Genomic DNA, 14,916 nt, shown 5'->3' with positions numbered 1-14,916 from the left:
CTGCTGTCATGCTCCAGCTAATCGGTGACGTTTTCTGTCTCGTAGGACATTTTAATTAACTGCCGACGCGCTGCCACCTCCGTGGCCATCTGCCCGCCCATCCCGTACTACCTTGCTGTGGGGTGTTCCGACAGCTCAGTGCGAATCTACGACCGACGGATGCTGGGCACCAGAGCCACCGGTAAACACGCCTCAGAGGAAATAACAGGGGCCCTGGGCCAGGGAGTCGAGCTTTGGGACGTGTCCGTGATTTTTTTAAAATCTCGAGGCATAAATTTCAGCTGGTGGAATGTATTTAAGTGATGTGACTAAATAGCATTTCGCCACGTTTTTTTTTATGACTGTAACAGGCTAATACTTTTGCAGCTTCCCTGATCACTTCCAAACGTAACCCTTGATGTATTCGTTTCCTAGAGCTGTCATAACAAATTGCCACAAACTGGGTGGCCTAAACAACAGGCATTTATTCTCTCACAGTTCTGGAGGCCACACGTTTGAAGTCCAGGTATTGGCAGGGTTGGTTTCTGCTGGAGGCTCGCAGGGAGACCGTTGCATGCTTCGCCCCCAGCTTCTGGTGGTTGCTGGCGACCCCTGGCATCCCTCGGCTTGTAAATGCGTCACTCCATTCTCCGCTGCCATCCTTCATGCCATCCTCCCCCATGTGTGTCTGTCCACATGTCCCTCCACTCGTCAATACTGATAGAGCCATACTGGATGCAGGCCCCCGAGTCCAGTACGACCCCAGTTCCTACTGACCCTGTCTCCAGACGCCACGGAGGGTCACGCCCTGCCTGGGGTTCTGGCCGGCGTGAATTGGGTGGGGGGTGCGGGGTGGGTGGACACACTAGTTAGACCCGACCAGGATTTCCTGATCTCTCTTGGCTGTTTTCAGCCACGAGGATAATAGTGATCGAGGCAGAGAGAAGGAAAGGGGACGGCAGGGGTGGGGGTGTGTGTCACGGGCGCTCCGTGGCAGTGCTGAGTTTGAAGCCACTGAGACTTCCTCCTCGCTCACTAGGGGCTCAGGCCACTTGCGAGATAACTGATTCGAAGCTAATTCGTATTAGCATTTTCTGATAGCAAGAGACGAGGAGTCACACAGACACAAAAATACAGAAACGCGTGATGTGTGTATGTACACACACACACACACACATCTACATTTTTATATAGTCACGCATTTTGTATTTATGAAGATAAAGGTGGACGTGGCCAGAAGCTAGCAATATTTAGTAAAAGTGGATGTAGATTCTTGAAGTGGGGGACCAGTTGGGATTTTCCTGTCGGACTATGATTGAGGGGCTTTCTCTCTTTAGCCACGAATATTTAGGGCACACAGTAGTAATATGATTGTGCGAAATTCCAGGCTTTATTGTTCCTCAGCAGAGGGTCCTGGTTATAGTGTGGGTGGGGCATCACCTCATTGTGTAGAGTTTAGCTTGGTGGGCTTCTTTGGATTCACTCCTAGGACCAGACACCAGACACCATTCCAGCGCTCCTAGGGCCCAGACACAGTTCCAGCACTCCTAGGGCCCAGACACAGTTCCAGCACTCCTAGGGCCCAGACACAGTTCCAGCGCTCCTAGGGCCCAGACACAGTTCCAGCGCTCCTAGGGCCCAGACACAGTTCCAGCGCTCCTAGGGCCCAGACACAGTTCCAGCGCTCCTAGGACCCAGACACCATTCCAGCACTCCTAGGGCCCAGACACAGTTCCAGCACTCCTAGGGCCCAGACACAGTTCCAGCGCTCCTAGGACCCAGACACAGTTCCAGCGCTCCTAGGGCCCAGACACAGTTCCAGCGCTCCTAGGGCCCAGACACAGTTCCAGCGCTCCTAGGGCCCAGACACAGTTCCAGCACTCCTAGGGCCCAGACACAGTTCCAGCGCTCCTAGGGCCCAGACACAGTTCCAGCGCTCCTAGGGCCCAGACACCATTCCAGCACTCCTAGGGCCCAGACACAGTTCCAGCACTCCTAGGGCCCAGACACAGTTCCAGCGCTCCTAGGGCCCAGACACCATTCCAGCGCTCCTAGGATCCAGACACAGTTCCATCGCTCCTAGGATCCAGACACAGTTCCATCACTCCTAGGATCCAGGGCACAGTTCCAGCACTCCTAAGATCCAGACACAATCCCAGCACTCCTAGGATCCAGGGCACAGAGTTCCAGCTGTGGCCTTTCCTGCTAGTATATTCTGTTGACATTCAACTTAGTTAATTATCTGCGTGATCATCCCCCCCACTTGGAAAGTTTCCTGACAATCCAAAAAATGTGAAGACAGAAAGTGAAGCACAAATGATTTTTAAAGGGATATTGCCTTGTTTTATTTATCATCATAACAAGGATCAGTTTATTATCTCTATCGTTAAATTATCTTAGCATGTGGGGAATGCAGGTAGTTTGGTACGATTGTGATCACAAATCATTTAAATGGACTAAGTCACTCATTTCCCAATAAACCATGTATGTAATTGACAGTTCCCAGGCAATCATGAATTTTTTTTGAAGCCATGTGGGCTTGTACGCTGTGTTCTTTTCTTTTGTTATAAAACCTGTTGAAAAAAAGGAGCCTCATCTAGACCTAGAGTATGGTGATAGCTTGCATTTAAATTGCTACATGCAGTCACATATCTCATAATTCAGACCAGAGTTTTCAAATGGCGTGTTTGCAGAGCCCCCCGGACGTAAGGACCTCCTGTTCCCTTGCAGGGAACTACGCGGGCAGGGGCACCACAGGCATGGTGGCGCGCTTCATCCCGGCCCACCTGAGCACCAAGTCCTGCAGGGTCACGTCTCTGTGCTACAGCGAGGACGGCCAGGAGATCCTGGTCAGCTACTCCTCGGACTACATCTACCTGTTCGACCCGAAGGATGACACGGCGAGAGAGCTCAAGACGCCCTCGGCGGAGGAGAGGAGAGAAGAGGTGAGTGGGCCCCGGGGGGAGGGGGAGACTCGAGAGAGTTCGGGGGTCACACCCCTTGCCTTGTGCTTGGCCGACCCCGTTTCAATCCCAGCACTGCTTATATTCCCGAGAACTGCCAGGAAGGGCCCTGAGCATAGAGCCTGGAGTCCCTTCTCACGTGACCAGACGCGACCTCAAAGCTAAAGAGACGTTTAAAATGTGAAGGTGGGAGGCTGGAGTGATAGCACAGTGGGTAGGGTGTTTGCCTTGCATGCGGCCGACCCGGGTTCGAATCCCAGCATCCCATATGGTCCCCTGAGCACCGCCAGGGGTGATTCCTGAGTGCATGAGCCAGGAGTGACCCCTGTGCATTGCTGGGTGTGACCCAAAAAGCAAAAACAAAAAAAAATTAAAAATGTGAAGGTGATCATTTGAAAAAAACAACCACTGGGAACATGAAGGACTTCAATACTCTCACTCTGCAAGAATGGACAGAAACCTTGAATGAAAGATTGGGCACGATGGGGCTGGAGTGACAGCACAGCGGGGAGGGCGTTTGCCTTGCACGCGGCCGATCCGGGTTCGATTCCCAGCATCCCATAGGGTCCCCTGAGCACCACCAAGGGTAATTCTTGAGTGCAGAGACAGGAATGACCCCTGTGCATCGCCGGGATAAGACCCAGAAAGCAAAAAAAATAAGAAAGATTGGGCACTACTTATTGACCAAGGATGAGACTGCAGGAGAAGTGTGTTATGAGAAATTACAGAGGCACTGTGGTAGTAAAATGTTTCTATTGTAGATTTATAACAGCGGTAAGAAAGCTGACCGTTTGAGCGTGGTAGAAAAGGCAGCTGAAATGATTACCGGTGGTCTTTTAATAAGTAACAGAGCAAACGGGGCACTTCCGTGGACTCGGAACTTGTGTTTTCACAGTAGTCGAGCGTGGCTGCGGAGCATTGTTCATGCCGAACTGCAAGCCCCTCTCTCCCCGTCTGCCTTTCACTTGAAGGCGCCAAGTGGCATTTTACAAAATACGGTTAATGAGAATTGGTCAAGGACACACAGGCTGGGGACTTGGGCGAGGCAGAATTGCTGTGTGCCCCCGCTGAGCCCTTGAAAACCGGGGGTCCCACAGGCAAGGCCCCTCTGCTCCGGGCCGCAGCCCTCGTATAGCGGAGATAATCTAGACTGAAAACCAGGGAGGTGAGTTACTGCCCCTTAATACCTCTAAAACTTTATTTATTTATTTATTTATTTTTTGCTTCTTGGGTCACACCTGGCGGTGCGCAGGGGTTACTCCTGGCTCATGCACTCAGGAATTACTCCCTGTGGTGCTCGGGGGACCCTATGGGATGCTGGGAATCGAACCCAGGTCGACCGTGTGCAAGGCAAACGCCCTCTCCACTGTGCTATCGCTCCAGCCCCTCTAAAACTTTTTTTTTTTCTTTTTGGGTCACACCCAGCGATGCTCAGGGGTTACTCCTGGCTTTGCACTCAGAAATTACTCCTGGCGGTGCTTGGGGGACCCTATGGGATGCTGGGGATCGAACCCAGGTCGGCCGCGTGCAAGGCCAACGCCCTCCCCGCTGTGCTATCACTCCAGCCCCTCTAAAACATTTTTTATTTTTAAAGGGGAAAACTCAGAATTTATCTTTGCTGGTACCAGCAGCTGGGGAGGGACGCGTTGGCCCGAAGCGTTTAATGTGTCTGGAGCGTGTTTTCCCTCCCCTGTGCTCTGGGGCGTGTACGTGCCTTCTGAAATGAGCCGGTGCCTTTGACTGTCAGCAGCTTTGGGGGGGCCCGACTCCCCTCTGTGGGAAAGGAGCAGTGGGGGCTGGAATTTCGACGAGGCGACCCGAAATCCAGGTCTCATGGCTGCTTGTAAACTGACAGCAGAGATGGAGACACTCAGGAGCACTTTACCAAACTCGCAGGCGCAAGTTTGGGATTTCCCTGTGGCCGGGCACGCTAGTGTCAAGGCGTTGCCAGGAGGGTTCCGAGCTGGAAGCGACGGCAGCCACAGAATCGGCTTGGCCTCGTGGAGATTCGTGCTTCAGTCAGTGGCTTCGTGGCTGCTCTGTAATGAGGGGCTGGGCGTGTAGACCGTCCTTGTGGCCAGCCGAAAGCTGCTGACGTGAGCTGTGGGTGGGCCATGCGGTCCAGCCACTCTTTCCGGAGAGGGGTCTGTCCACAGCGGGCCCTCTGCATGAGGAGGTCGGGCCTTCGAGCAGAAGGACCGGCCGGTTCTGACCAGCATCAACCCCAGGCCCTTTGCACTTCCTTTTTTTTTGTTGTTGTTGCTTTTTGGGTCACACCCAGTGATGCTCGGGAGTTACTCCTGGTGGTGCTCGGGGTACCCTATGGGATGCTGGGAATCCAGCCTCCTTATGGCTCCTTCCCCACCCCCCCATGTGTCAGCGCTGGCCCTGCGGTGGGAGGTGGGGCCAGTCCCCAGGTCGCCCAGGTTCCCCCCATCTCTAAGGGCCAGGCTCGGGCTATTTTTACTTGCGGCCCACGTTCCAGAAATAATTGCTTGGGTTGTCACCCCCTCTCTTGGCCCGGATGACGGAGCGGGACGCGGTTCAGTCGCTCTGGCCCGCCGGGCTCACGGCGTAAGAGCCTCTTTCTAGACAAGGCTCTTGTTCTGGGCGTCTGGGCAGCTGCCACCCGCGCCACTTCCTCTGCCCGCTGCGGGCTGCCAGGCACGGTTTGCTCTTCGGCCTTGGCGCCACATCCGCACAGAATGGCTAATGTGCGGGGGGCGGAGGGGTGATTTTCTTTCTGCTCGGGTCTTTGCGAAGGTTTGTTTTCTCCCAAAACCCGTCCCCCCGCCCCCGTCTTCTCGCTGGCCGGTCTGGTTCCCGAGAGAAAATGGGAAAATGGCAGCTAAGGGGTTAAGTGGTGCTCCGTGCCTGCGAGCCACTTTCGGGGGGTGGCGTAGGGGGGGAACGGGGGACTAGGGGCAGTGCATGAGTTTCCAGGAGCGATAGCGCCCAAGGCTGACCTCAGTGAGCCGAGCCCGGAGTCGTGGGTTTGGTCTGTTCCCGTCAGTGACAGCGGCTCTGGCATTGGTTCGGCCTGGAGGTATTGCCGGGGTGGACAGCGGGCCTGGTGGACCCCCAGGGAGGCCACCACGGGGGTCCGGAGCTTTCCCAGCACAGAAGGGGCAGGAGCAGGGCTCTGAGCTTTCCTCCTCCTCCTTTTTTTTCACTTTCCTTTTTGGGTCCCACCCAGCGATGCTCAGGGCTGACTCCCGGCTCTGCACTCAGGGATCACTCCTGGCAGTGCTCGGGGGACCCTAGGGGATGCCGGGGATCGAACCCGGGTCGGCCGCGTGCCAGGCCAACGCCCTCCCCGCTGTGCTGTCGCTCCAGCCCCGCTGTCCTCCTCCTTGCAGCTGCGACAGCCCCCGGTGAAGAGATTGCGACTCCGAGGCGACTGGTCGGACACGGGGCCGCGGGCGAGGCCGGAGAGTGAGCGGGAGCGAGACGGTAACGATGCGGGCTGGCTCCCGGGTTGGTTGGTTGGTTTGGGCTGCGGGGCCACGCTCGGGGCTTACCCGGGGCTCTGCGCCCAGGGATCACTCCTGGTGGGGCTCGGGGACCCTGTGGGGTGTTGGGGATCTAACCCGGGTCAGCCACGTGCAAGGCAAGACCCTTCCCCCCTGGCTCTCTCTGACCTACTTGTGCACCTTTTGAATAACCCTATCGACTAGCTTGTCATCTGGGCGCCAGGAGATGTTGCACAGGCAAGAGGACATGCAGGAAGCCCAGTTGGGTTCCCAGAGCACTACAGGGCCCCTGAGCACCATGCTGGGAGCAACCCTCGAGCACTGAGCCAGGAGTAGTAGCCCTTGGTATGACGCAGAGCGAGGTTTTTTACAAAAATTATTGTGGGGGCTGGAGCAATAGCACAGCGGGGTGTTTTGCCTTGCACGCGGCTGACCCGGGTTCGATTCCCAGCATCCCATAGGGTCCCCTGAGCACCGCCAGGAGTGATTCCTGAGTGCAGAGCCAGGAGGAACCCCTGAGCATCGCCGGGTGGGACCCAATAAGCAAAAGAGAAAATAAAATTGTTACTGTGGAATACTGCCCAGGAGACCCTCCCCCATGGGGTCACCTTCCTGCCCTTCCCCCTTCCCCCTCCTACTCTCAGGAATTGGATTCTTCCGAATTCGGGGGGCAGGAAAGAGTGGCGTGACTTGCTTTCCTCCCTTCACCGGGGCACGCCACATGGCTTGGCACAGCTCGTCTCAGACAGAAGTTCCTCAGCGGGCACTGGGGAGTGTGTGTGCAGTTTGACAGGGGTCAGATTGCCCTCTATGTTGGACCACTGTCCGTCCCCGCTGGAAGTGTAGATACCTCTCACCCCCTACAGCATGGCAAGGTGTCCTGCAGTTTTGGGTACGGAGGGAAGCCAGAGCTCAGTCTCCATGTTGACAGCCCTTTAGCAGCGCCTAGGTTATCTTCTCCCTAAAGTGCCCAGGCGTCGACCCTAAGGGATTGAGCTTTATTTTGGGGGAGGGGTCACACCCGGCGATGCTCAGCGCTGACTCCCGGCTCTGCACTCAGAGATGACTCCTGACGTTGCTTGGGCGACCCTATGGGATGCTGGGATTCGAACCCTGGCCGGCCATGTACAAGGCCTCTCCGCTGGACTATGGCTCTGGCAACCCCAAGAAATTTCAAAGGACAACTGCTAAAATTGGATTACTATGTATTTTATTTTATTTTATTTTTATTTTTGGGTAAACCCGGCATTGCACAGGTTACTCCTGGCTCTGCACTCAGGAATCACTCCTGGCAGTGCTCAGGGGACCATATGGGATGCCGGGGATCGAACCCAGGTCGGCCACGTGCAAGGCAAACGCCCTGCCCGCTGTGCTATTGCTCCAGCCCCGGGTTTACTATGTATTTGAATACTATGTATTTCACCCATGTATTTTAATAACATGGGTGTATAGCAAAAAATCTTGATTTAATGACTTCTGAAATCTTTTAAGATTAAAAACCATATTATACGATATATTATTTCTATTACATTTTTATACATAAAGCTCTGTTATACAAAGATAGTGAAGTGTAAAGTGCCTTTTCAGTGACAGCCCGAGGCAAGTTGATTTCCCTTTTGATTCTTAGTGTTTCGTGTGATGCTGGGGATCAGACCCCGTCTCAAGTTCTCGCCCACCAGGCCTCATCCCTAGCCCCCAACTTTCATCTTAAACCATAAAGATAGTAGCATGAAGTCACCACAGCGGGTAGCGCATTTGCCTTGCACACGGCCAACCCAGGTTCGATTCCTCTGCCCCTCTCGGAGAGCCCGGCCAGCTACCAAGAGTATCCCACCCGCACGGCAGAGCCTGGCAAGCTCCCCGTAGCGTATTTGAGATGCCAAACACAGTCACAAGTCTCACCATGGAGATGTGACTGGAGCACATCGATGAGCAACGGGACGACAGTGTGACAGTGGGACTTAAATTGTCATGCCCTTTAAAAGTTACTTTGAGGGGCCAGAGCGATAGCACAGCAGGTAGGGCGTTTGCCTTGCATGCGGCCGACCTGGGTTCGATCCCCGGCATCCCATATGGTCCCCCAAGCACCACCAGGAGTAATTCCTGAGTGCAAAGCCAGGAATAACCCCTGAGCATCGGTGTGACCTCCCCCCCACCCAAAAAAAAGCAAAAAATAAAATAAAAGTCACTTTGAAATGTGTGGGGTTTACTTTCAGTAAGTGATCCCGTATTTCACTGTATAACTCTGGTTTTCCTGTAATAAGGGCCTGACCCTGGCTCTCTGCTCAGGGAATCCTTCCGGGCCTGGTACCGAACTTGGGTCGTTGTCCTGTACCGCCTGTCTGGCCGGCATCCTGCCTTTTTAAAACACACACAAAGGGCTGGAGTGATAATACAGAGGGAGGGTGTTTGTGTTGTACGCAGCCGACCCGGGTTCGATCCCCAGCATCCCATAGGGTCCCCCGAGCACCGCCAGGAGTGATTCCTGAGTGCAGAGCCAGGAGTCAGCCCTGAGCATTGCCGGGTGGGACCCAAAAAGCAAAAGGGAAAAACTGGCCTAAATCTGTGGTGATTTCGCAGTGGAATATGATAGATATTTAGTTTAGGGATCTTAGGGGAGGGAGAAGGTTCCTTTGGGTCCCGCCTGCCTTGGGTCCCGGCTGTGCGTTGTGGGTGGGGGTGGGGGCGCTTTGGAGAGGCCTGGCCCGCATCAACTCTCCAGCCCTGGCCCTGTGCCAGAGCCTGTATCTCCATGCCCCCTTCCCCCCTCCCCCCGCCCTGCATTGAGACGTCTTGGTAGCCCCCGTGCGTTCCAAATGCACACAGTCATCGGGCCCTTGGTTTGTCTTTCTTTAAGTCAGTGTGTTTCTGTTGTTTGTTTATTTATTTATTTATTTATTGCTTTTTGGGTCACACCCGGTGATGCACAGGGGTTCCTCCTGGCTCTGCACTCAGGAATTACTCCTGGTGGTGCTCAGGGGACCCTATGGGATGCTGGGATTCGAACCCGGGTCGGCCGCGTGCAAGGCAAACGCCCTCCCCGCTGTGCTATCGCTCCAGCCCCTCTGTTGTTTATTTTTTATTTTGCTTTTTGGGTCCCACCCGGCGATGCACAGGGTTACTCCTGGCTCTGCACTCAGGAATCACTCCAGGCAGTGCTCGGGGGACCCTATGGGATGCTGGGAATCGAACCCGGGTCGGCGGCGTGCCAGGCCAGCGCCCTCCCCGCTGTGCTATGGCTCCGGCCCTAAGCCCGTGTGTCTCCGAGGGCCGCGAGCGGCGCCGCTGCAGAGCCCTCAGTGCCCCGTGTCGCCGTAGGTGAGCAAAGCCCCAACGTGTCCCTGATGCAGAGGATGTCGGACATGTTGTCCCGATGGTTCGAGGAGGCCAGCGAGGTGGCCCAGAGCAGCCGAGGCCGGGCGCGGCCCAGAGGTGAGACCTGGGGAAGGCCTCGGGGGGCCGCTCGCCGCCGTCCCGTCGGGGCCGGCCACGACGTGAGGTTGTTCCCTTGGAAGGTGGCGCCCAGCAGCCTGAAGCCTCCACTCTCTCCGCCGTCCCGTCGAGCGCCGAGCTGGAAGTAGGTGAGACGGCCATGGACGTGGATGTGCCCGTCGAGTCCTTCCTGCCTCCCTCCGCCTCCTCCTCCACGTCCCTGCGGGCCCACTCCACGGCGTCCACCGACAGTCTGGTCTCTTCCCCAGAGAGCGAGCACCAGCTGGCGGCCGCCGCGTCGGGGCCCCCCCCGCAGCCTCAGTCCGGTGAGATGTTACGCTTTGCCTCCCCTGCCTCAGCTTCCGGTCGGGCACAGGCAGGACCCCGACGCCACGGGTGGATATGGAGCCGAGACACGCGTCCCAGCGTGCCGCCGCTGCATGTTCACACCGCTCAGGCGTCACCAGGTCACAGCACAGCAGGTGCAGTTCTTCCTGGGAGAGGCAGTTTGGGGCATGTGTTTGTTCCCGGGCCTTAAAGTCCTATGTTTAAGCGATGCTGGAAATACAGTCCCAGGGGCTGGAGCGATGGTACAGAGGGGAGGGCGTTGGCCTTGCACACGCCGACCCGGGTTCGATCCCCGGCACCCCGTAAGGTCAGATGACACCGTCAGGAGTGATTTCTGAGTGCAAAGCCAGGAGTCAGCCCTGTGCATCGCCAGGTGGGACCCAAAGGGCAAAAAGGAAAAAAAAAGACAGTCCTAATAATTATTCATTCCCGGGGCCGGAGCGATAGCACGGTGGGTAGGGCGTTTGCCTTGCACGCGGCCGACCCGGGTTCGTTCCCCGGCATCCCATATGGTCCCCCAAGCACTGCCAGGAGTGATTCCTGAGTGCAGAGCCAGGAGTAACCCCTGAGCATCGCTGGGTGTGACCCAAAAAGCAAAAAAAAAAAATTAGTCATTCCCTATATTTGTATTTTTTTTTATTATTCCTCAAATCATATGGAATTTCAAATACATTCTGTATTTGCTTTTAATGCTTCTGTATGATCTCTTACCATCAACACATGGTTTACCGGAAAAGTTATTGCCCTGGAGTTAACATGAAGAACAAGGATCGTTTTGGCAAATTCTTGAACTACTTAGTTTTTGTAGTTAGTGGGGGGAAAAAAATCAGCTCCTGAATGATGGTAAAATGCTCTTTTTCCCTGGTTCCACTCCTCACGTTCAAGGTATTTCCCTCAAGTATGGAATGTACTAGTATTGATAATAATTTTTAGCAGATATAGACATAGCTTACTTGGCATTTAAACTGCGTATGCATGTGATTATGTTAACCGTGTATTTAACATGGTTTTGAAAATAATCATGTTTTTTTTTTAATTAAAATAAACGTTTATATCTTTCTTTGAGTTTTTCTAAGGAAGCATTTTACTTGACATAAAACCAAAAAATAGGGGCTGGAGCGATAGCACAGCTGGTAGGGCGTTTGCCTTACACGCGGCCAACCCGGGTTCGATCCCCAGCATCCCATAGGGTCCCCTGAGCACCACCAGGAGTGATTCCTGAGTGCAGAGCCAGGAGTAAGCCCTGTGCATCACCAGGTGTGACCCAAAAAGGAAAAAAGTATATATATTAGCCACTAGAGAAAGAGCTAGCAGTCTGAGTAAGATGAAAACTATTCAAATTTGCAAATTCCTCACAGTTTAACTGCCAAGCCGTATCTTTCTCCTTCCCTCTCTGCAATCTGATACCGGCTCCCAAATGAGCTGTTTTAAATGAAGCACATTTTGATCAATATATCCCGTTTTTGGTAATTTGTTTTCTTGCTTCTGTGGGAATAGAACCAGCGACCGTTACGTAACTGTTCACACGGCGTGTATAATTTCTCGCTAATAAGAAGTCCAGGCCGAGCCATAAAGCAGGTTTTCCAGAATCTACCTGCCCTAGCGTTCCCTTCCGGGAAAGTAAAACCTCCTGGAGAATTTGAGAAGTGGGCCCCGAATGAGGTCAGAGCGTACTTTTCTAAGCAGTTAGTGAAAGTGCGACTCTTTTCAGGAGGGTGATTTTGGAGATGGGGAGATTCCGAGCCGTGACAGGTCGTGGCGAGCTGCCCAGTTGCCTTCCCGACCCCTCTGGACGAGGGGCAGGGGTCAGGCTTCCCTCTTGGGGTTCTCTTCCCTGCGTCCAACGCGCTTGAATCTGGTATTTCAGACTCCCCGAGTCCCCTTTCAACTTCACGTCTCAATACAGTGTTTCCGCCGTGGGATTAGTGGGACGTGGGATGTTACCAGTGTCACTCGGGCGTCCCGTGGCAGTTTTGCTGGATGCTTTCAAGGAAGGGAGGGCTGCTCCTGGCGGGTCGCTCCTGAGACCCCTGGCTGCAGCCGAAACGGTGCCCATGTCCCCGGGACAGCCCTCTGGGGGGAGGGCGCCCTGCAGCCTGATGGGGCCCGGCCCAGACCCCGTCACGGCCAGCGGCAGCGGCGCTCTGGGCTCTGGGCTCTGTCCCGCCGGTGGGCCCTCGGCTTGGACTCGTTTGCGGGGGGTAAAAGGGGTGTGGGGGGGCCTGGGCTTCTCCCGAGCTCCTCCCTCGGCCTCCCACGCCGTGAGGGCCTGTGTCCCCCTTCCTTGTCCCTTTGTCCCTGTGTCTGGTTTCCTCGCAGCCACAGCCAGCCGTGTCCCCTTCCCCGTGTCCCCTTCCCCGGGTCCCCTTCCCCGTGTCCCCCTCCCCGGGTCCCCTTCCCCATGTCCCCTTCCCCGGGTCCCCTTCCCCGTGTCCCCTTCCCCGGGTCCCCTTCCCCAGGTCCCCTTCCCCATGTCCCCCTCCCCATGTCCCCTTCCCCGGGTCCCCTTCCCCGTGTCCCCTTCCCCGTGTCCCCTTCCCCGGGTCCCCTTCCCTGGGTCCCCTTCCCCGAGTCCCCTTCCCCGAGTCCCTTCCCCGTGTCCCCCTCCCCTGGTCCCCTTCCCCGGGTCCCCTTCCCCATGTCCCCCTCCCCATGTCCCCTTCCCCGGGTCCCCTTCCCCATGTCCCCCTCCCCATGTCCCCTCCCCCGTGTCCCCTTCCCCGTGTCCCCTTCCCCGGGTCCCCTTCCCCGAGTCCCCTTCCCCGAGTCCCTCCCCTGTGTCCCCTTCCCTGGGTCCCCTTCCCCGAGTCCCCTTCCCCGAGTCCCTTCCCCGGGTCCCCTTCCCCGAGTCCCTTCACCGTGTCCCCTTCCCCGTGTCCCCTTCCCCGGGAGCTGCTGTGCCCCACAGCTCAGCTCAGCCCGCGGCTCCCAGATTCCCACCGCCCCGGCCCCGCCCCTCCGGGTCCCCTGCCCCCTGCCCGCTCCCCGCTTGGCCACTGTCCAGGCCTCGGTGCCCGGGCACCCTTTGGTCGTCTTTGCACCTTCCTGAGTCCGGACTCTGCCTCCCTGAGCCCCGCCCACCCCCAGTTAGCTGGTTTCCTGAGTGCTGAGACTCGGTGGCCGTTTCAGGCTGGTGGGACTGAGAGTTCTCCCCTCTCCCTCTCTCTCCCTCTCCCCCCTTCCCCCCTCTCCCTCTCACCCTCTCCCCCTCTCCCCCCTTCCCCCCTCTCCCTCTCTCTCCCTCTCCCTCCTTCCCCCCTCTCCCTCTCCCCCTCTCCCTCTCTCTCCCTCTCCCCCCTTCCCCCCTCTCCCTCTCCCCCTCTCCCTCTCCCCCCTCTTCCCCTCTCTCTCTCTCTCTCCCCTGTCTCTCCCTCTCTCTCTCCCCCCTCTTCTCTCTCCCTACCTCCCTCTCCCTCGTCCCACCCAGCGATGCTCAGGGCTGAGTCCTGACTCTGCACTCAGTCAATCACTCCTGGAGCAGGGTGGCGGGTTGGCCGTTGCGGGACCGGCATCCCCCCACTACCCACCCACTGTCTCACACCCGCTCCCCAGGTCCCGGGGCTCTGCTGCTGCCATCTCCGACCTCCTCTTGTCTGTCTGTCTGTCCGGGCCCCCCCTGCTTCTCGTGGGCTCTTCCTGCCACACCCAGAAGGGGCATTTGGGAGTGCTAAGGCCGCGGGCACCCCTTGGCCCTGCAAGCACCCTCAAGGGCTCCTCCTCGCCCTGGCTTCCTCCCGGGCGGACCCCCACAGCCGCCGCCAGCCGCCGCCTCCCGGCCCCAGCTCCGTTCCAGGCGCGCGGCTTCCTCTCTCGCTGTGTGGAATTTAATTGCTCAGGATGAGTCATTTTTGCTGATAACTAGACAGACGTTTGTCAGGGACTGGAGCAAGAGCGCGGGGGGTGGGGGGTAGGGCCGGGTGGTCCCGGGCGCTGGGGGAGTCGGCGCCGAGCACTGCCCGCTGAGCCCGCCAGCCAGGGCAGCCAGAGCAGATGCTCTCAGTGGCCATTTCCCTGTCCCCCTTTGTTGCGAGGAGAGAGGAAGTCGGGGCTGGAGTAACAGCACAGCAGGGAGGGCGTTTGCCTTGCACGGGTTCGAGTCCCGGCATCCCATAGGGTCCCCTGAGCACCGCCAGGAGTGATTCCTGAGTGCAGAGCCAGGAGCAACCCCTGTGCATCGCCGGGTGTGACCCCCCCAAAAAAAAAGAGGAAGTCGCTGAGGACAGGAGTTCTCCCAGGGAGAGGAGCAAGGTCGAGGGTGCTCCCTCCTGGATCCTGGGTGCTCCCTCTCCCAATCCTGGGTGCTCCCTCCTCAGATTCCGGGTGCTCCCTCCTGGGCCGCGGGTGCTTCCTTCTGGGTCATGGTGCTCCCCCCCGGGTCCCGGGTGCTCCTCCGGGCCACTGCTCTCCGGTGCTCCCTGTCCCCTGCTGATGCCGTCTCCCCCTCTCTCGGGCAGAGTTTCTGAGGGGGCCCGAGATGGCGCTGCTCCGGAAGCGTCTGCAGCAGCTGCGACTCCAGCGGGCCGAGCAGCAGAGGCAGCAGGGACTCACCGGGCCCGCGCCCGCGCCCGGCCAGGCTCCCGGGGAGGAGGGCGCCCTGCGGCCAGCGCCCGTGCCAGGTTTCACGCAAGTGGCCTTGAGTGGCGGTCAGAGTTGCTGCGGACCGCTGCTGTGTGCTGAGATGCTCCCCCAGCCTCCCGGCCCTCCTGCCCTCCCTCCCCTCC

The 14,916-nt window shown here is 57.2% G+C and overlaps 1 protein-coding gene across 9 annotated transcripts in view; it reads left to right on the top strand.

The window, feature by feature from the left end:
• Nucleotides 1-14,916, top strand: part of DCAF6 (DDB1 and CUL4 associated factor 6) — a 48,315-nt gene that overhangs the window by 13,504 nt on the left and 19,895 nt on the right. For 3 of the 9 annotated variants that reach the window (XM_055123137.1, XM_055123136.1, XM_055123138.1), the window contains exons 6-11: nt 46-181; nt 2,710-2,924; nt 6,302-6,395; nt 9,734-9,847; nt 9,931-10,173; nt 14,650-14,811. In XM_055123137.1, the coding sequence (XP_054979112.1) occupies nt 46-181; nt 2,710-2,924; nt 6,302-6,395; nt 9,734-9,847; nt 9,931-10,173; nt 14,650-14,811 (964 nt within the window). Of the gene's footprint in view, nt 1-45; nt 182-416; nt 506-2,709; nt 2,925-6,301; nt 6,396-9,733; nt 9,848-9,930; nt 10,174-14,649; nt 14,812-14,916 lie in introns of those variants that run through there. The other 6 variants (XM_055123142.1, XM_055123144.1, XM_055123140.1 and 3 more) reach the window with 4 other exon arrangements.

This window comes from Sorex araneus, chromosome X, assembly GCF_027595985.1.
Source record: "Sorex araneus isolate mSorAra2 chromosome X, mSorAra2.pri, whole genome shotgun sequence".
NCBI classification, from domain to species: Eukaryota; Metazoa; Chordata; class Mammalia; order Eulipotyphla; family Soricidae; genus Sorex; species Sorex araneus.
The sequence above is the reverse complement of the archived record's forward strand: the minus strand, read 5'-3'. Positions and strand labels throughout refer to the sequence as shown.